General features: G+C 48.7%; 1 protein-coding gene across 1 annotated transcript; it reads right to left on the bottom strand.

Annotated features, from left to right (window-relative positions):
* Nucleotides 1-4,517: 4,517 nt before the first annotated feature.
* LOC128270213 (probable serine/threonine-protein kinase kinX) lies at nt 4,518-5,837 on the bottom strand. The gene has a single exon (XM_053007616.1). The coding sequence runs from the start codon at nt 5,835-5,837 to the stop codon at nt 4,518-4,520; it is 1,320 nt and encodes a 439-aa protein (XP_052863576.1).
* Between the last annotated feature and the right edge of the window lie 16,638 nt (nt 5,838-22,475).

The following is a 22,475-nucleotide window of genomic DNA, read 5'->3' as shown; positions in this document are numbered from 1 at the left end:
CGTGCCCAACCTGCGCGGGTGTGTGCCACCAACCCAACCCGCTGTACCGCTAATTGGCCTTGAAAGTGAAATTGCGTGACGTTCACCCGTGGCCGAACCGAATTACGCACGCCTGACCGCTGACCGCGGACCGGATGCGTAATCAGGTGAAAGTGGCACTACCCATTTTCGCTTTCGTAAGGGCCGTGCCCTTACTTCTTTGTTCGACCCCAATATAGTTTCCGGAATCACCCACTGCTCTGCTTAAAATACGCATCTAGCCGGAAGCATCTTGGCCGGGAGTCACTCGACGAAATTTCCCATGACCCACAATGAACGGTGTGCGCCGGGGGACCGCGGTGAGTCAACCGGTAACCCTGCTCGGTGTCCTATATCGGACATTCATATTTATAGCACCGTGCACGTTGTGCTCTACTTTTGCGAAAATGCATCCGGAAAATCCATTCTCTTTATCGTTGGGTTTTTGTTTCTTTAAACCTTTGTACGGCAGTCGAGCAGTTTAAATATTCGAGCAGCTTGTAAGCGAACCACGTGCCGCTCGACTCGAGCGTGGTATTTCGAAAAGGTTGCACATTGAAGCATTTTTTCCATGCACATCTCCACAGTTTTCATAATTGTTTGCCAAAGGCTCAAACAATGTTTACGTTTGTGTAGTAGTGCTTTCAATATTGTTGAATTTTTCGTTCCCTTTATTGAATGTGAAATCGTGAAAAGAGCGTTCGGTGTGTACGGAGTGGGGCTATCGTACTGAACAGTTTAATTCGCGGGAATGATTTTTAATCAGTAGATGATGTTGTTTGATCACCGGGGAAGAGAGTTATGCTTGCTGGGCGCTGGAACTGCGATGAAAGAGAAGTTGAAGTATCGGAAAAATGGACAAGCGATGAAAGTGTTTCCCGGAAATCGATTGGTACTCCAAAATGCTTTTTTATTTGTTTTTCTTGTCTGTCGGCGTCACTGTTAGTTCGTTCTGTTAAAGATTAGCAATCTAAACACCGAACCCGCCATGGCTTGCTAACAACTGCGATAGGGTATTCTATTGCAGCATCGTTTCTTTGATGTCCTGTTTTTGCCCAATTTCGAGAACATTCCAGAGCAGTTCCAAATATCTATTTCAATTTACGTGTTTAAACTATTTCAGTTATGGCATTTTCAATCAAAACATACACAAATATTTAAGTTACGATAACTTACACTACTCGTCGTGTGTGTTTCATCACAAACTAATTGTAAATCGTACCATGTTGGTGGATTGATTAAAAACATAAAATTGCTTAATGATTGCCATCGTTTACAGCCAATGATTAATCTGCTGGAACATTACAACAATTAGCCGTGAGTCACACGAAACAATATCACCCAATAAAATTAACGTGTAGAACAACTTTCGATTGCGGTCCAGTTGCGGCCCATTCCGTTCTTGGTCCAAAAAATGTCGGCACGATTCATGAGCAGCGGCGGACCCTTTTTATCCACCATCGCTCGGAACTCATCTTTTACTTTCACGATTTAGCCGAAAGGTTATCCTTTCTCAGACGCTACCCGCGCAGATATGATGAGCGTTAGTAAGCCGCTCACGTACACTTAAACATCATTATAATACCTATAAATTTCATCTTTTATCGTCACCCTCGTAGCGAGACACACACACACACACTATCATCATCATCCATCTTTCCGATCCCTTTTCCCCAAATGCTGGGTCGAGAAAATTCGTGTTTTCCCCTTGGAATGCAGCGGAAAAACTGTCACAGGCCCTCTCAGGTTCGGATCGGTGAGGCAAATTCAAACTCCGGCAGTTCGGGACTCCCCGACCGGCCGGAGTAGCCGTTACGGAACCGGACGTACTTCTTTACGATGCTCCATCCATTATTTTAGTTTATGACCCATCCCGTGATTCCGAATCTCGGGTGGGAAGGGGCGATGGGCTGCTCATTTCAACCTTTGCCATTTTTCGGCCACCGAAACAAGGGCTGACAACTATTTGCGAGTCCCTAATGAAACGCTTACCGACCAGACGGTGCGGATGTTTTCAACTATTTTGTTGTGCGATTACAGTTCATTACTGGATTACTCACCACTCTCGTTCGGTGCTATTCGCATTGCTCAACGCTGCCGTTGTGCAGTTCTGTAAGTTAATTTGAAATGTTTTTCAGATTCCGCGAACGGAGCAGTTCGCATTAAACAGTTTTAGTGTTTGTTTAATTGGAATAATTATCTTATTGCCTTACCAGGATTCGGTGTACCGATTTCGTAGCTTATAATGTTTTAAACTAGCTGTCAATACTCAAACACTTCTCGTATGTCACGCCTATCAACGGAATGTGCCAAAAAAAAGGTTGACAACATACCTTTAAAGTCTTGTGGCTTGAGGTGAGTAAGTTTCCTCTTATCTCTTAAGATGTAAATTATTATCCGTGCCTTACAGGCTAAGGCCTGGCTTGAACTAGTAAGCTAGTTAAATAAGTAAGCAGGACAGTTTTACATTGTTTTTCTATTTTTTATAGAAGCAGAATATGGCATTAGGAAGGGTGTTGCAACTTGTCTCTCAATCATTATACCATTTTACTTCATTAAATGTTAAGTATTACTTCATCAATAGATAATTGATAAATTTAGACACGTGATAGGCGACCGTCAGGTTTAAGGTGTTGAAAAGTAGATTGTTTTGTGGATTTGAACAATTTATAATAATTATCTCAATTTGCTTGCATTCAAATTTTAAATATGTTTAGTTTATCAAAACATTTTCTACACCACATTTGCCACATCCGGTATTTTTTTTAAACAGAATCCTAGGATTGAAATAAAAATTTATTCCAATTTGCCACTTCTTTTCAGAACATAGAAAACGAAACTAAAAAGCAGTCAAAAAAATCTTATTGTGTGTGCGTGACGATGGCAATTAGTTAGACTAAGTAGATTCATTAACGAATCATACAATCTATACGGCTTGAAGCTTAAAAAAAAAGTACGACCACTATGCTTCATCGACTTTTTTACAGACTTCAGAGTCCTTCCGGTGCACGGTGTCGATGTTTTTGTGCTTCTCCGAAACTTTTCGAGTTATTCCCAAAACAAGGGGTCGAAACCGACATTTGCATTTCTTCCTTGTAGGGTGCATGTCGGTAGCAGGGAACCAAAAAAGGAAGCAGAAAAACTCGTAAAGAACCCGTTCCGTACATTTGTTCTCATCTTACCTGCCACTGTGCGACCCGCTAAGGGGTTTCGCGCCGGACCAATAGCTGGCTGTCTGGGGTGTAAATTAAAACAACAAATTTATTCCAATAAGCACATAATGAGATTATTTTTATTACATTCTGGCCGGCCGGAATGGGCCGGTGCTACAGAAAAGAACTGTTGCACGAGGTTCGGTGGACCAATAGAGGGAAGTTGGGAGAAAAAAAAAACGAACGTTTGCGAGCGTTCGGAGATGGGTTTAAAAACAATTGTTTGCCCGACTGGCGTCGATACTTAAGGGGTTGCCGGAATAAAAGCGAGGAACGAAAGCAACCGGAACACACGTGCATACGCTCTCAAGATGGCCGATATGGTAATAACTACAAACCTAACAACAAATAAAAACAGAATCATAACCGAATGTACAAGACCAAGGCATTTCTGGGCGCTGGAACCGGATCGCACACCGGTTCACCGTTTCCATGGACGGGACGGGAGCAACAACAAAAAATGTTTTGCCGGAGGAATTTTAAAGAAAATTCCAGCTCGCGATCCCCGCTGTGCTCGGTTCGTTTGGCGTTCGGCTTCTCCTTTTCTCCAACGTGGATTCACTATTGTGCGGCATCCAATAAAATGGCGACCGGGGTGCATTACTTTCAGGCGCGCCCGTTTTTTCTCGAGCATCGTGCGACGGGAAGGATTGGCGAATTAAAATGTCTGCTTGTTTCACGTATATATCCTTTCGGGTACCAGCAGCGTCTAACGTTAAAGAGCGTTAAAGTGTGACGAGCAAACCAAACATCGAAGCACAAATAAATAAACATCAACAGGCCTCCTCAAAACGAAGGACTCTTACAGTTTTTCCGCGGATGGCTCGGAGTGGCCAACCGGTTGCCTCATAAACGCCTGGCCAGTTAACTATCGCTTAAAGACCTAATTATCGCTTATCGAAAACATAGGCGATGGGTTTGGTGTTCGGTGTTCGGGCTGCGTTGCGGCTGCGGAAAGCGAAAGGCAATGGAGCACGATCGCGATCGCGAATGGCGAAAGCGAATGCGCCGTGGAAGTGGCCAATTAAAACATCGCCACCACCGTGGAAGTGTGCTGAAACAATGTAAGGATCTGGAATGGGGCGAGGAAAACAAAAGGGACGCAGGTGTAGCATAATTGGAGTGCAATAAATTAGTCACTGCCCGGTTGTTGCGCAACGATGCGGCTGTCGGTGGGTGGGCTACGAAGGCACGCCCGTCCGGGTGTGCTGCGAGGTGGGCAGCCAGCGAACCGAGACGCGTCCAGCCGTTTTTTTGCGCGGAGGTCGCGGTTCCTGCTTTCCGCCTTTACCAGAACGAACCACCGGCGGGCGGCAGCGTCGGTCCACTGGCGGTCTGCTGCTTCACCTTGTGGATGATCGTCTTCACGATCGGCACGCGGACTGCGATCGGTTGCGGCAGATAGACGGGGACGTGCTTTTCGATCGGATACGGAACGGGCTTCTCGATCGGAACGGGGATTTTCTTCTCGACCGGGTACGGGACTACCTTCTCGATCGGCACCGTGATCTCCTTGATGTCGGGCACTGCGACCGGCTGCGCGACCGGTATGTGGACGGGGTAGGGCCGCGGGATTGGCACCAGGACTGGGTGCGGGATGCGCACCTTCACCTCTTGTGGGATCGGCACGTGGATTTTCTTCACGTACGGCACCGGGATCGGCGTTTCGATCTCCACGTGCTGACTGATCGGCACGGCGCGGCCCTTCGTGTGGATGACCTGTGGCCCGGTCGGGGCCCCGTACCCGGTGGCTCCCGCTGCCGCCCCGATGGCTGCGCCACTCCGGAAGTCCTCGTCTTCGTCGTCATCGTCGTCTTCTACGTGGTGGAACCGGTGCTCTTCACTTCCACGGTCGTCCTCGTGCGAAGTTGGCAGACGGCCTCCGTTCCCGTGCAGGATCTTGTACGCCTGGATCAGCTGCGGATGGTAGGAAGTGTGACCAGAGCCCTTCGACGGCGACTGCTGGTGGTGGTGGGTGTAGTGACTGTACGAGGACGACCCGGTGCCACCGCCACTACCGTGCTTCTTGCCCTTGCTCTTGTGGGATCGGATGGGTTCGTAGACCGCCGGCGACTCTTCGCTGGCACTCGTTTCTTCATCCTCCGCGCTGTCACCGTAACTGTTGCTGTAATATCCACGACCGCCGCTCCCGTGCCTTGTGGCGGTCTTGTACGTCGTCATGTACGCATGGTGGTTCGCACTGGCCGTTTCGGAGTCGGCTTCACCGTAGTCCGATTCGTCTTCCGGCTCTTGGTAGTCGTACTGATGCTGCTGCTGCTGCTGCTGCTGATGCTGCTGCTGCTGCTGCTGCTGCTGTTGGTAATGGTTCTGGTGGTACTGCTGTTGGAGTTGTTCCTGGTGGTGGGCTGAGTAATACGGGTCTTCCTGGAACGCTGGTCGTCGGTAGCGCACCGGTTCGTAGACACTTTCCGCACTCTCCAGCCCATTCGCGATGTCCAGATCGTGTGGCTCATCCAGTCCCTCGGCACCACCGAGGTTATGTGAAGGTTGTAACGAGAGCACGTACTTGGCCAGTACCTTGGCCGGAACGGGCGATGTCTTGGTCGTGCCTAGCGAAACTGCGAGCACGATTCCAACGAAAATCATCTACACAGCACACACCAACACACAAACACAGAAACAAAGGACCACAGAACAATGGTTAGTGATTTTTGGGTTATTCACCACGAGCTCCACAAGAGACTCCACAAGCACACTCACGTGATTGATCATTTTCGAAGAACTTATCGCCTGTTGAGCCTTATGACGCCACTTTCTTTGCAGCCAAGACCACGTCACGTTTAGCACAGCATTTGAGAGGAAGACGATGCTCCCTGTCCACCGGTGTAAGAAAAGCCAACCGCAAAACTCGATCGTACACGCAACACCTTTCCCTGTGCTGACCGCGACCCTAGTGCACTGTCCGGCCACAATTGGTGCGATATTTATAAGAAAGTCCCTTCTCCGGTCCGGTTCGCCGAAGCCCGCCCGCCGAAGATCGGATGTGCTGGAGCGGTGTGGAGTGCGGAACTCGAGCGGAACTACGTGCGAAACATGGCACCGACGGCGGGCACGGCGGCGGAACGGCGGCCCCCGAAGCTTCGTGGTTTCGATTGGCTCGATTAATAATTCCCATGATCGTTACCGCGAGCGCCGTCGCCGTTCGGCAATCGCTAGTTAACTAAGCATACCGGTAAGTTAGCATGCGAGCATTATTTTCTGCCAAATAGCATGCTTAACGTGGCGTTAACTACGCCAGAGATGCGTTTACGGGGCCTCCTGCCGATCGATCGGTATCGGAGCGATATCAACAAAGTGTTGGGTAGATGGAAAGATTTTGTGGATTGAGCTACGGATTATAGCCCGCACTAGGATTTGAAACTATGTTTAAGAAAGGAAGTAATCGTACATCCAACTGGGGATCTGTAGATCTGATCGATGATCACAATCTAATGATGCCACTTAAACAATATAGAGGACCTCTAACTTTTGGAAATGCTGCGATGCTTTAAGGCAATACCGTGGCATTAAACAGCTATGCCTCGCTAAGGGGGCTAAGTCACAGTTGTTCTTAATACTCTAAAATTGATGTCTTGGCTATAGTGCTAAAAAGAATGTTACATTCTAACATAACTCAATCGATATTTAAATAACACAATATCGATGTTCAAATCACATGAGAAAATTGAAATTTCATTTTTAACCAACACCATATTGTCTATGAACTTATGCCTTGGCCTAATAAAACTTACATATTATACACTGCTAATTGGTAATTGAACTGAACATATCCATGGCGGCTTTTGCGTTTTAATCAGTGATCGACTGTTTAGATTGTGTGAATGAAGATTGACGATCAAAAATGAGCACCCATCCCATCTTTTGCGTGCCCAAAATCGCTCAAAGTATTTGACAGAGAGAAAATTGCATTAACCGATGGCGAGAGTTGGCGGTTCGATACGATTTTTTGCTCACTCCCCACTTCATCGGGGCCCTCGGGTTAGTTCGTTTATGGGATTTTAATCACATTTTCGCTTTCGTTTTGGACGCCCGTGACTGGACCGGATGCGACTGGATTGCTTTGCTGCTCTCTGGCAGCCTAAACCCGGCCCGTGGACCCTGATGGCCGGAAAAGGAAGTGCTGAAAACAAACAAAAAATAAACAAAAATCCAGACCAACTTTTGCATGCAAACGAAACGAACATAAATAGAGTGCCGTTTCGGTACGGAGGCGAGAGTGCGCAGGAAATAATGGCCAATTCAGGCACGGGGACCTTTTTCTGGTTCTCGCCTCCGTGAGTGCTCCACATCCGGACGCACGCACCGTGCGGCAATTGAAAGTGGCCGAAAATCCCCGAAACTACACAATGGCGGCATGGCACGACGGAAAAGCGGCCGGAAAAACACAAAACTTTGTTATACGGCCAATAATTTGATTGCTGCGCAGCGGCTACATGCATTCGGTTGAAGTGAAATCAAAACAAGAGATACCAGGCGCGCATACCGGCCGGTTTGAGAATAGAACTAACCCACAGCCCTCCGGTTCCCGTTCGCTGGGAAGCGGACGTCGAATCCTTGCCGTGACCGGTGGTTTTTCTGTCGGTCCTTGTTTTGCTTTTTCTAGTTCGTTCGCCGTTCGCCCAGCCACCGGAAACCTGATGAATGACGTTCAATGTAGAGGCAAGCATTGCATCATTTTGCATTTTTCTCTCTATTTTTTGCTAACCCTTTTAACCGTCCGAGAGTTTGATGATTGCCAAATTTCTTTCGCTTGCCCCCCGTGCGGCCCAGTCCGTGGAAAACGGAAAACACCGAAGCAGTGCGTCGCTATGACTTCGGCTCGGGTAGTCGTGGGAACTGGTAACGGTGAACTAATACGTGAATTGATAAGTTTGCAGGATGCGATTGTGGGCCGCCTAATGGAATGTTTTAATGTCCTGGGATTCCAAGAGTTGTATCGATTATTTTGAATTGATTCATCACATCTTGAGCATATCTATGGTTTGTAAACTTTCTAGTACGATAATTTTGATATTTAACAATTTTCAAATGATGATCTCGGTAGGGTTATTTATTTTTAACAACGCGAGCTATCATACACTGTAATTTTCCAGCTTGCAGGATACTTGAAAATGAGGAACACAGGATACTGAGGATACTTTTCAGTCCATGGCCCCTTTCCTTTCGGATCGGCATCCAGACTGCGACTTCACTGCATGGCATTCTGCAGCGTCGAGCGCTGCAAAATGGCTGTTCAATCTTTAGTTAATTAAAAATTGCTCATTTGTTTGCCTTGTCTGTAGGAGTGTGTTGTTTGGAGAGGAAAAAACAGCCCCCTTTCGATGGTCGCTGGGTGGGTTGGTTACATTTTGCGATCGCCCCCGTTTATGCTGCAGCGAGCCACGCACACACATCGCGTGCAGCGATGACGGCGGCGCCCGGGAAACTTGAGACGCTTTCCGAGCACTTCCTGGACGCCGGGCATCGCGATCAGCAGTCACACGCCCTGCACGCTGACCGATAGTGCGTGCGCGCGTGTGTGAAGGAAGGGCCCCGGACCCGGAAGGGCCTGACCAACATGGAAAGAAGATACTTGGAATGCCGGTAGCCGTGCCGGACCGGGTCTCTCACGCGCGCACCCAGCGGGAATGCCAGTTAACCCCTGGGCCACCGACGGGTGGCCATCGAAGGGTTGCGGTTTCGAGGCTCGAGAGGACTCATCGTTACATCAGTCGGGGCGGCGGCCGTGGTTACGAAATCGGAGCTCAATCGTGCTCGATTGAGGAACTGATACTTCCTTTCACTAGCCATAAAATTGCCGCTCGGTGGTGGGTTGAGAGTCACCATTTTTTTTGTATACTTTACCGTGCTGCATCATTAGCGGTGCACGGGCGGCTGTCGATAGATCGATCCAGTTTGGGGGCCCCCGTTGATGAGCGGGGTCCGATAATACCGCCCGTGGGCGGGCACGGTCCGCGGAGGGATGCTTTCTAGCCGGAAAAGCCTGTCGCCCCGAACTGGAGAGCCCTCGGAAGGTCCCATTCAGTCGCAACCCATTGGTTACGGCTCATTGAGCTCAGTTGATGAATGAATGCACCGAAAATGGCCTGTTCGCGGTGGCCATTGCTCCGCCGCCGATGTTGTTTTCCCTTTCTTTCGTATTTTGCGTTGCCAACGCCTAACGCTAGACGTTGTCAGCCTTTGCTGGCGTCGAAGGGTAGCCCAAATGTTTCGCTAGTCAGAATCGGATTCGCCAGTGTGTCGCGTTCGTCGTTTTAATTGCGTTGTTTACATATGTTAATCAAATGAGCATAAATCTGATTTGATTGCTACCGAGGCCTGGCCTCGCTCGACCACCGCCGAACCGGGGACTCGGGTCCGCTATTCGGTCGACGGTAATTATTCATGGCAGATTAGTTTCGATGTCGACGACCATCGGCTCCGCGCGATCCGCGTGCATCCAACTTGGTCGTATTTATAGAGCTCAGTTTGAAAGGACGGCCTGGACGGACGGCTAAAATAAATGTATTTGTTTTTGGCACGCGAAAGACTCAAAATAACCAACTTAAGGTAGGCCTGCACTTCCGCAGACGGGTGCACTCGGATGCGAGGGGGAAATGGTATGCCAGTTCCGGGGGTTTGGGGAGATAATTTGACAGGAGAGGGTTGATTGCATTTTTCAATCAACCTTCCGATTCAGTTTCCACTGATTGCCCCATTGCCCCAAGAATCGCATATTGCGAAACGTAATTACTGCTGCAACAATCATGAACGATTTTTCGATGGGCGCCATAGAATGTATGCTGTCGAAGGGTCGCCCGGGGGGTAGGTTCAACCGCCGTGCGTTGGTTCATCCCCATCGAGATTAACTGAAATACTGAATGATACTGAAAATGGAAATTACAAATTGAATGAAAATTACGTTGTATTTGAAATCTTCTGCACTTGGTGAGTCAATCGATTGTTGATTGATCTTTCACGTTCATCATATTGCATGAATATGGAGCCACAATACACTACACTATAGATTCACACTATTGATCATGGACTGAAATGTCCCGAATCGCTCAGTTTCACCGATAACCTCTTCATTCGATTCGATTCGATAACCTAGCGAAATTTCTTACCGGTGAGCATTTTTTTGGAGTCTACGAACTGCCAGTAGTCTCTGGCAAACACAGTGCATGTAGAAGCAATTCGTGGTTCAATTCATGTAGTTTTGCTATTGTTTTGATTGACCTATGACACGGTACGTTGTTTTGATGAAACAACATATTTTTCTATGCCATATACCGTTGTTTCTTTGTAATTTCGATCTTAAAACGCTCAAATAACGCTATATAACACTGTTGATGGTATTTCTTTTCTTAATTCCGGAGCCATATCCTTTACAATCGATTGTTGTGCTTTGGACGAGGTTCACCAGTTGAACTCCACTCAGATGACGATCGTTTTGATTCGGGATGAATTTTGGGTGTTCCACCCATTGTCTCATATCGACGTAAAAAATCTGATTTGTTATTTTTAAATATGGTCAGAATTTTCAGTACGATTTTCTTATGTTTTTTGGTGTTGAGTACTTTTTTTCCCATCAAGAAACACGAAATTGTTTTTGATCCATTTTTTTTAGGATAACAGAAGTGGTGTCATTCTTAGCCAGTAACTCGCAAGCTTATGAGTAGAACATCATGACATTTTAAAAACTTTCTTTTGAAGGTTAGTGCACTAACTGAAAAAGGTTTATGGTTTAGGTCCGGAACTTTGTACCTTTTTAGGCCACTTTACGCGTGCTAACCGTTTAGCACTACTAAGTAGATAAGTTCCAATAAGCGTGACGAAACTCAAACCACCTTCGCTAAACAAGAATGTTTTATACTCTTTCTCGAAATAAAATCAATCAAAACACTACACATTTTGGCCTCTGAACTATTTGTAACCAACAAAACTGCGGACTAATCGCTAAAATCAGGATATTTTTGCGCTCTTACGCGTTACGTCCAAATAATGAATGATCGTCGGTGTCGAGCTCAACCACCTCCTCAAGCCGGTGCCCGGCTCGGTCGTAGTTTTGGAAACGAAACGTGCATTCGTATCTCCGGCGCCGTTCTTCCCGAAGTTACATTAATTCATAAAATATGTTTCCCCTTTGACACTCGCGCGCCCTGACGCTGGCGCGGTGGCGCTGCGTGGTAAATTATGGTTTCGAAAAATGTTCCCACCCACCCCAGTGCACTCCACGCACCCCCTTCTCGCCGCGCGGAATTACGCGTGTGCCCGTGCGCCACAGATTTGGCCGAACCGAGCCCTAGATTGGTTTACTTTAATTTGTTCCTTCCACGAGGCGTGCGGTTCTGGGCGGATAAGCAACACCCGCGACTCCGATACCTTGACTCTGCTCCCCATTGTACCTTTCTCTATCTCTCTCTCTCGCTCTCTCTCTCTCCGTCTCTAGCTCTCTTCACGCATCACGGGCGGATGATTAAGTTAACTTCTGAAGCAACACTCCGCAACACTTTGAAAATGCTCCCATGTTTTGTGTGTGTGTATCGCCAGCACACGTACACAGTCGACTGGCCAAAATCTCGGGCGTTGGTTTGCCCCGTTCCGCCCTCGTGCCTTACTCTCACGCTGCGCATACTGCTAACGATACACGCCCGACAGAGCCCGGGCACGCATTAGATCCCGGACTGAAACGAAGCGTTTATCAGAGGCGTAAATCAAAATTTACATAAAGTTACACGATTATTCCTGGCAGCGAAAACTTTCCCCGTTTCCAGCGCTCGCGCCCCGTCGGGTCGGTCCCGCGTACTTCCGGAGAAGCCCTTTGCCCGTTTCGAAGCGCCCGGCAGGGACGAGGATACATCCGGCGTAGGTCCTCGCCGACACGTCAGGATCCGAGCATTGGTAGTGCCAGTGGGTCGGTGGATTAATGCGCTGGCTTCTAGCGATGAACAAGGATTTGTTTTTCATATTTTCTACCGATTTCGGGTGGGAAAATCCGTATGGAAAAGTGTATCTCATCACAACGTGGGTTACCTTGGTTACCATCGGTGTTTTCTAAGGAATTGATTAGCGCGGTCTAGACTTTGTAGAATATTATTTAAAACTTTCTCGGACCGGCGCTAGCGTTCTTTTAACAGAAGGACAGTTCTTTTGAATCCTTCACTCGTTATCGGGGGTCTTAAAAATGTTAATTCACTTTTCTACGCCGAATCTCTTACTTCGAGCGATATTAGCGTTTGAATCACTTGGAAGCACAGCAAGCAGTCGTACTCTGGCGGGAATCCGGCCAAAGCGTTTAGCCAGCGCTGCAGCGCGCCCGCTGCAGAGGACGTGCTCCGTACCGGGCTTCCGGTTTCGCGGTGCAGCGATGATGAAATAATCGGGATTATTTCGGGCTGTTCGGTGGCACGCGGCTTACGCTTGTCCACAAGGTTAAACAGAAACCAGCAATCCCGGGGTCGCTGGGGGATTGCCAACAGCCGCGCCACGAACAGCGCCAAAAAAAGAGCGTACCGCGGCCAAGCTCGTGCCAATCGTTCGCCGCGTGTGCGTGCGCGTGTGTATGTGGAGTTCTATGTTTTGTGTTTAATTCACAACTGAACTGAAGGTCCTTGCGGCGGCCACAGAGAGTGTCCTGTGAGAATCAAAACACAGGCCACACAAAAACGGCACCTCGGATGCGAGCGCATCCGACTGGAACCATTGTCGTCGCGTTGTGGCGCATAATAAAGGACTCGCCGGGAGTTGGTTTTATTATTTCTGACGCGTAGCCGTCACGCCAGTGCCCCGTAGCCCTGCCGGACAATCGTCCCTGCTGCGTCGAAAGACCTTCGCACAATCCAACGGGTCGCGTAACGCGGACCGTGAACGGCCCCGGCTATTGGCGCCCGGGGAATCAATGAGCTGCCGGATGGTTGGTTGGTATTTTTGCGCTGCCGTTCTTCGTAACCTGTAGCTGGAAGAGCCACCGGTCACCGGGCGATTGTTAGAGCCCGAATGGCGGCGGGTACGCAACCAGAAGGCCAGAATGCACGGCGACGCGAAGGATCGTTTCCAGGGCCCAGAAAAATTAGCTCCTGCACGCGCGCAATTTTTTTCTCCGTGATTTGTATGCTTTTGTGAAGCAGCACATCCTTTCTGTGTAATGGACTCGGGTGCGGGTTAAGCTCTGGACGAGTTTTCCCTTCGGGGTCGGGGCTAATCTTTGGCCAACGAACCATACCTTTTTAATTTTTTTCTTCTTGATACCGGCGCGGGCGAGCATAAATCATAGCGGAGCGAGCAAAATATGCGCGATTGGTACTTAGTCACGCTTTCACGCTGAGCGTCGGGATCCGCGGATTTGGACTCCTTTTCAGATCTTCGTTTCCGGCCCGGTCAGGTGGGCAGGGACTCCGCTCCATGAGCGCCGGTAATAAATTAAATGAGTTGCGAAAATCACATTTTTTCGTCTTTCGCTTCAATCGAGAAGAGAGGAGGAGAAAGAGAGTGAGCTTTAAGCTAAATTTATTTCGCTGTCACACCACACACTAAGCAACTCCGCAACCTTCTGCGGTGTGCGGCGTTGGCAGGTCTCTAGAACAGCCCTCAAAAGTGTGCGTGTGTGCGTGAAGGAGTTCTGTCAGCCTTCACGCACCAGACTACTAGACTGTAGGCTGGCGTGTTGATAAGGATACCGTCGGCGAAGACCGCCGGCCGAAGAAAGGTCTGACAAAGGACAACGGAAAGCAATCAGCAATCTGCGACGCGCTATGCGTTACTGTAGCTCCTCCAAGATGGCAGCATGCCATGGATGTGCTGGCCTTTTTTTTTCGGTGCACATTTGCCTCACACAAACGCACACGGACACTGAGGAGTAACCGATTTGACAGGCCCTGGCGACTGCTGTTGGTAGCCGGGAAAGCCAAAGGAAAGATGATGCTGCCCTCAGGCCCCGAGTGACGCGCCGTGCGGCTGATGAAGTGTTTGAAAGGTGGCGGCCCCGCCACCGCCGCCAGCCACCAGCACCGGTATGAGGGCGGACGTGGAAATTGGGAAATGAAGTGGATAATTTGCTTTCTGTTTTCCTTTCTGGCTGGAACGGAACGGTCTCGTGGGCCGGTTCTTGGCGAGCGGAGAGTTTTCTTTTCATTTTCGTCCCCCCGGCAGCCTTTCCGGGGCCAGATCCCGGTCGGGCCCGGGTCGGGTTCGGGATTCTCCGGCTCCGGCTCCGGCTTCTTGCTCCTCTGCCAGCCCAGAAGCGTGTGCGTTGATGGTTTTCCATCGTCCTTCTTGCCGGTGGGGCCAGGACATTTGTTTCTTGGCCACGGTTGGCCCGGTTGAATGTACGGGTCGAGTGGCACAGTGTTCCGACATTTTCTGCTGCTCCATTTTCCTTCGGCCCGCAAGCTGGGCGCTGGGCCGGAATGTGGTGAACGCATCCGTACGCACAAATCGCCCGAGATGTTTGATGCGGCCCGACGGCCGAACCTTACGATTTAAGTCGTTCCGAAATTTATTGTCACAGATAAGCGAGTTTATTAGAAATGATTTAATCACACCGGATCGGAATGCTTTTGTGTGCCCTTTCGAAGAATGGCGACGAATTTCGGAGAAAAATGTGCAAAATGTGTACGGCGACATCCGGGTCCGGTTTGCGGGAATGCCGGAGCCCAGGCTGGGAAGTATTCCATTTCGCGATGTAAATCCAGCGAACGGCGCAATCGGAACCGGGGAGTTATGCTAATGGCCCATCGGTACACAAAAGAAACAATGCAATATATTAGCCGGCACTGAGAGTGTGAGAGTGTGGCGTTCGTCGCGTCGCGTGGCTGAAATCAGAATATCGAAATTTGCAAATATTGAAGCTGAGCTGGAGAGCCTCCGGAACCGTCCTGATGAATTGGCCAAGCGAAACCCTGCGAACCGTTGCGTCGTCTTCATCGTCTTCATCGTCGTCCTCGTCGTCGCCGCCGTAAAGGCTTTTATCTCGAATGGGATTTGCGTTCCCCGGCCTAATGTGTATGTGTTGCAGCCGAGCCGGAACGCCGGGTCGTAAAAAAGGCAATGAATTACTCGGCGCGGCCGGCTGTCGGGCAAATTGAGTGAAAACCGGATGTTTGTGAATCACTTGAATTCCCGCCCGGGTGGAGCGATTTGAAAGATTTCTTGCAAATTTTTCTTCTCAAATGGATTCGGTGGACTCGGCGATGGAAGTGCGTTTCGAAATTTGCAATTGATGTCGCGCTGGCGTAAAACGCAATTCTATCGAGGATTCATCACCCGCGCCATTGACTTCCGGTGCTGGAAATGTGCGTAGGTCGTGGTGAATCGAGCCAGTAATGCTGAATTACCATAAACCTTTTCAATAATCCCCTTTTTTCTAATGTTAGAAACGTAGAGAGTCGTATTGATTAGGGCTGCTATTCCTAAACTATATCGATTAAACACATTTAAGAACAGACGAAGTTATCGTGGCTAAAATGATTTGTTTTTATGTTTTACTGAAGAATATAGAACAATACGAAAAACGGAAAGTAAATGCTGGTGTTTCAAGTGCATTCGTGTACTTTTACCTTACAAATGGGTTCTTGTAGTAATAATTGAAAAAAATGATGCTTATTGCTATGTTTTAAACCTATTGCGACTCATTGCGACGCTTAGCTTCAGCCTGCGGACATCCCACATTATTGGGCTCTCTGAACATAGCAGCTCAATTGTTTCTGTAGAGCTGAGTTGGTCCAAAAGCGGTTATAACAGGCGTTAGTTCCATCACGAAAAGTAAAGTTATAATAATGAATAACAAGCATTGCACTTTCAAAATATTATGTTTGCGTATTCCAACATGTATGTTGAATCTTCATACACAATACGTTCTTTTTGACGGTTTTTTTGCTGATTTGGCTATTATTTGATACATCTGCTACCTGCGATAACGATAGCCGCTAGACTTCTAGGTAAAATATAGAAAGAGGTAATCCAGATTGCGGCTCCTATTAATGATGATCGTTCTGGCAACTATTACCCTCGTTTTGCCATCGGAGATTATGCGACACTTTTCCTAGAACTGGCGTACCTCTATTGGCCTGATTGACACTTTCTTCTAGGAATGCAAGCACCGCTTCGAAAACACTGGACCGAAGGTCAAAGTGCTAATATTTCACCGTAAAGATCGCAGAGCGCAGAACAGCATACCGAAAAACCTTTCCGAAGGTGAACTTCGGGCGGTCCGGTTTGGTTTCTTGGGCCAAACAAGAAAATCAATCTTCTATTACTTGGCTAAAAAGAAATAAAGAAATCAACATGCGTCACCATTGGCTGCGTCTGCTGATCCTCTCTCTCCATCGAGAGAGCCACACAGAGAAAGAGAGAGAGAGTGACGCCGCGGGGTAAGGGAAAATCAGCAGAAAAAAGGTAATTCCGGTGAACTATCCTGATGGATGACGGTGGGCGTTACAAGCGCCACGTGGCAGCCCATTTTGTTAAACATAGGAAACGGGGACCCTGCGAAACTAGACCCCTCTCCGCATGTCTGCGTTCTTGAATTTGTTTTTCCATTTTCAGCCCTTCGAGCCACCACCGCCCAGCCGTGATGGGTTCATTTCTTTCCCCTGCGACCGGCCACATTTCCCGCTTTCCCGGGCGGGCGCACAAAATAATGGCATGAATATTAATCACCCGCCCATTAAACCGTATCCATGTCACCAAAGTGCCCATTTTCCTATGTCGCCGCTTTTTCGCGTGCAGAAACAATTAACACCACCCACCCGCGGAGAGGGCCGTGTATGGCTGCCGTGTTCGGCTCCCTCTCTCGCCCGCCGTTGACACCGTTTCCGTCGGTCCCGGCGTCGGGGTGACAGCATATTTGCTTTGGATTGATTGTTTTTCGCGGGTCCGCTCATAAATCGTGAACGGCCGGGAAGAACGGCACAGTAAACCCGGTCACACACACACACGAGGCAGCGATATTTTTGGCGGGTCGAAAATGACATGCCAGGGATTTAATTATAGTATCAGTAATTGTGACAGTAATGAAAACGGACGTTTCTGGAATCACCTTTCGGTGGCCTCGCAAACTTTTCGAAGCTCACGCGCGCACCGTAAAAGGAATGTAGGGAATTAGATAGTTTCGAGAGTTGCTACGTCGCTTGATAGTTCACGAATCATCCAACGATTGGATTGAAAAATTAGTTTTGATTTTTTAGCACAGCTTCATGTGAATGGAAGGTCCTAAGCATAATCTATTACTTCGAGAAGGGTGATAAATGAATAAATGGTTATGACTTTTGTAACTATTTTAATTACCAAGTTATGGAAAAAATGCTTAACACCAACGGAATACGGAACGATATATTGGCCGTTTACAAAAAGTACGTTTTAATGTGTCCCCCAAAGTTTAATGTTTTCCACTACAAATAAAATTGAAAGAATTTGGCAAAGATATCGGTACTTGAATGCTTTAGTGGAGTCATCAATACATGTAGTACGATCCTGATGTCTGATTATGAAGCACTGTCCGTTATCGAACGATGCTAGATGAGCTTGATTCGTGTCGTGAGGTTCGAGAAAAAATCGCCGCCGCCCGGGGGCCGGGAACCACCGAAAGGCGGGTTTCCACGGGCGACTGGCGTTATCAGTTATGACTTCCGGCGTCGTCCTGTCAACGGCGCGTCGAGCATCATGCGCGCCGTTTAATGAACGCACCATGCTCCGTGGGCGGATCCGTACTGGCTGGTCCGCGTCGAGGTCGTTCGACGACGCCCTGGCGGAAATACGCCGTTTGCCTGGACTCTGGTCGTGCGTGCGTGTGCGTGTTTGAGTTCTCTCCAAGAAAAAAAAAATAACAGACAAATCCATTGCTCTTTTGTCAGCTCCGATCGGTTCGCCGGACCGAGAAGCGAAGGGCGCATAATTCGATGTCAGCTAAAAGTGTCAGCCAGCCAGCCTGCCAGCCGCCCGGGGACCGAACGCGGCCACCGAACCGAGGCCCCCTTCGGGCCATATTGTGGACGAAACCCGGTCCCGAATCGAACTCCGCCGGATCGTCATAAAAGTGAGACTTTCGCCCCCCCTCTCCGATGCTGCATGCTCTGCATGCGAAATTAGACGTTTTCTTATCGCGGATTGTACCGGGGCCGCCTCTCCGCCACTCTGGTGCGCGCGTCCTAGTCCGTACGGATCTGTCAGTGGTGCCGGTATAACCGTTTCCGAACACCGACAGAGCGGTGTTCGGTTGGAATGGTTCGATTTGAGGCCCCGGAGGCCTGCTATCGGTGGGTCGATCGGGGTTTTGAGTCTTTCGCGGGATGCATTCTTTCGTCGCCTTTCGGTTGGTGTGTGTGGCCCACGTCGGTGTCGGCTCATCGCCATGCAAATGGTCTCGTCGCCGGCTGGAAGTTCATCGGAAGCGATAGTAAAGATTGGGGCTATTTCGGCACCGAAAGGCAACGGGTAATCAGACGTCAATACCGGGCGCATCGGATGACACGTAATCTACACCCAGCGATCCGGTGGGTTTCTTGATAGGACCAATAGCCGTTTTTGATGGTTGAAGTTGTTGAGGCTAGACGAATCCTCGTGCCTTACCACGAAGAGATCGCCGCTAACCAATCAATTCGCGGTGAACCAGTTGAAGGTGTACTTGGAAGTTGAGTGTTTCTGTGTTTTCATTTCCATTAAACTGGTGTATCAAAGAAAAGCTACGAGAGTTTGTGAAATTGTCATATTTGAAGTTTTCTAATACTTCCAGTGACGCCACATTCGTGCCACGCACTGTGCGGCAACGCTGTCGGGAGCACGTTTGCCGACACATTATTACGACGCAAAGACGCACGCTTCGGGATCAACATAAAATCAACACGCAAAACATTCACTCGATCCACCGATCCGCCGGCGGTGCTTGTGGTCGATATAAAATTACCTTCCGGTTGAGCGCAATAATGGCGCAAAGCGACGTCCCTGGGTGGCTCTGGCGCCTGCACGGCGCGCTGACATTTAGTGTCGTATCGTCGTCGTCATCGGCGTCCCATTTCCGTCTGCAATGGCAACGTACGAACTGTTGCTGCTGCCGGCTGTTGGCTGGCTGTAGACGCACTGTCGGCGACGGTACGGATTCCTGGGCGTAGACTATACGCACCAAAAAGTGTACCGTGCGTGGGGCGTAAGATGGCGCACCGGAAGTGAACGGGGGAGGGACGAAATGTGTAACCAAACCGAAACCCACCAAGTCGAGGCTGGGCGTGGGAAGCAGCTTCCGCTATCGATGACACCGGTACACGTGAGTGCGTCCACCTTTTTCGGTTTTGAGATGAAGATAGATCAACATCGTCTTGGCGGGGTGGGATCGTAACGTGATATCGATCTACGGGCATTTGGGGAAACTACAAAAACATTGCCAACGAATGCCTTTTTGGTGTTTTGGTGCCACTTGTTCGGAACACCAGAGTGTACTGCTTTTGTGGCAAATTAGGTTCTATTCATTTGCCAGCTTTAGTGTTGGGTACAAGTAGTAACTGCCCGCTGTGCAAGGTAAACGTGTTGGTTGGTGGGTTTTACTTCGTCCCAGTTTGGTTTCTTTTATTTATTTATTATTAGAACGGGCAGAGCCGTATTAAACACCATCTTAAGGTTTTTCGCTCATGTTCGAACTGGCGTCTTTCGCATGGAAATTAATGATGTACGGCTTTTCCACGCACCAGACACGAAGAGGGTTTCTGTTTTGATTTGAAAGAACTCATTCCAATGTGCCGTATTGTTTCAACACATAAATGTAACTCATATTTCGTATATGTCCTTTTTATGATATGTTCTTGTTGCTTTGATTACACATTTGGCCTGAAAAAGGCATTTTGCAAGACGTGTAGACCCACGGGTGACCAGACAGGGTTATCAGAATCACCCAAAATACACAACTATACATTACGGAAACGAAATTTACTTAACGTTTGATGTGACACATACAATTTAACGGGTTGAACTGTCCGAGTCTAATACAGTACTTAAATGAAGTCAAGAACGAACAATTCCCAAGTTGATGAGATCGCACATAAACATTAAGGCTGGAGGGAGAATCAAGTCGGGAATCAAGAGATTCAACTCCAAGCCATTGGGTGCGTTAAGGCGGGAGCTGACTCAGATCCATCCAGATGACCATCTTCATTGGAAATCGTGTGCATTTCCCTTGAATGCTTTCCATTGAAAGGCGATTAATCCAGCAGGCAGTCAAAGGACACAGGACAACACTGGCGTACTCAGACGGACCAAATTAAACCAGACTGCCTCAATCGCGCAAGTCTATGACCGTTCTCAGGACTAGTTACCTAACTGTCTATATGCCTTTGAAATTGTTAGTTCGAAATGTGGAACGAAACTAAGCTTAAAGTCAAGTAAGATACCTAGATCCCGGACACAGTCAGTCGTACAACCACATTGAACAGGTTTACATCAACGGCATGTCGCATTAATCTGGAATCCGACAGCACAACGGCTTGATCGTTGTTATTCACCCGTAGTTCTGATAAAGGCTATGAAACATGCGTGGAGATCTTTACTTTATAACTGCGTCCAATTAAGAATGTCATTAACCACCGACACTAAAATGTTTTGAAAACCCAGTTTTGATAACTTAGTGATGCTATGCAGGATTCTGTGCGGTACTCCTTCGAACACTGCCTTTAGAACAGTATAAATTGCGCCCTGAAGGTGTTATATACGAGGATGTGTTTAAACAAGAGATAGACCAGATTAGCGGATATTTCGAAAGGATTCTCCCACAAAAAAGGTGTCATTAAGCAGGAATTAGCACGGCAATGGCCATATTTTTCATACCTCATGCCTTTCGAACTCATTCGTTGATGCGCTTCGCTCATCCCCAAGAACATGCCAAATCATGGTTTATTTTTATTATTTGTAGAACCACGCTGACAGATTGTGCTCGGCGCCGTTCGTGCCACGGAAAAAGTCGTTCGGGAAAGTCGTGCGGGAAAGGTATTTACATTTCATGGTTTTCCACCCAAAACAAAAAAACAGGCTCAGGTGACGCTGTTGGGGTAATGGGGCAATGTGTGCTCGGGCCAAACAGCGTGCGCGACAACGTGAGTTGTCAGAAGCATTCGCAATCGGCATTACCCGACCGCTAGATGGCCGCTAAATGCTCTGCTCTCGCGGGCGGGTGGCCAGCCGCATGGTGCGCCGACTTTGGAAGTGTAACGACAAACAATCCGAAATCGGAAACACCAACAGAACCACCCGTGGCCCGCCAAGGTTTAATGGACTTTTCGCGGTAATGTTCGACAAGTGTGCCTATACGCACGGTACGTGCGGGTTCGGCGGGTGTTTGCGATAGGGGTGGTGTCGGCAGGCGAGCATAGCTTCTTCCCGTGCGGTTGAGCGAAACTTTTGGCCCCGGCTTGAAAGTTAGAGTTAAACATTCTTTACGCCATCGCGTACAGCTTCAAAGGCGGGCCACGATTTCGAAGTTCTCGGCTTCTTTCGAAGCAACACAATGAGCACGATGAAAGAGCGCATTTTTTTCCACACACCGTCCCATGCGGACGTGTGTGTGTGTGTGTGGGTGGAAATGGAAAACTTTTCCTTTTTCTACTTGCCCCCCCGCCCACTGGGTGGTAAGTTTCGGGTGTGCGGGAGGTCCTTATTTTAATGGCCCTGGCCCTGGAAATGCTTCGGTAACTTTCCACTTGTCAATGAGTTCAAAAACACCTCCGACCAGCTACCAGTTGCTGATTCATGGTTCGAAAACGTGAATCGAAATGGAAAATAATGCGCTACGTGGGATTTTCGGTGGCGCCGTCCGATTTCCGCTCGCTCCTGCGGGTGACCGATCGGAAACGGGGGTGCGCACGGATGTCGGCGCGGTGCAAAGTTTGCTCTAAAATATTCATCCCACCTAATAAGGTGGAAAAATGATGGCAAAATGCTTTTAGCGAGCATAAAAATCTGAAAAACCACTCATACGTGCCCGGCACCGAATTGTCCTCGAAATCGCTCGTCGCCGTCGAAGGAGTTGAGTTGAGTTGAGCTGAGAGTGAAAAGAAAATGTTGATCTGGAGCACCCTGGCAAGGCGAAATGGAACAGATTTATGGGTGGCGGGTTTTGCACGCCCAAGATGCTGATGGTGATGACAACCAACAGCTCCACCGATCGCGCGCCACACACTGCTTTACGATCGAGCCAAACGCCCGGGCGCTCGGCAGGAGCTTGCGACCCACGCCGTCGGTTGATGGGTTGATGAGTGGTTCATAAAA

Source organism: Anopheles cruzii, chromosome 3, assembly GCF_943734635.1.
Source record: "Anopheles cruzii chromosome 3, idAnoCruzAS_RS32_06, whole genome shotgun sequence".
Classification (NCBI taxonomy): Eukaryota; Metazoa; Arthropoda; class Insecta; order Diptera; family Culicidae; genus Anopheles; species Anopheles cruzii.
This window is presented reverse-complemented; position numbering and strand designations above follow the sequence as displayed.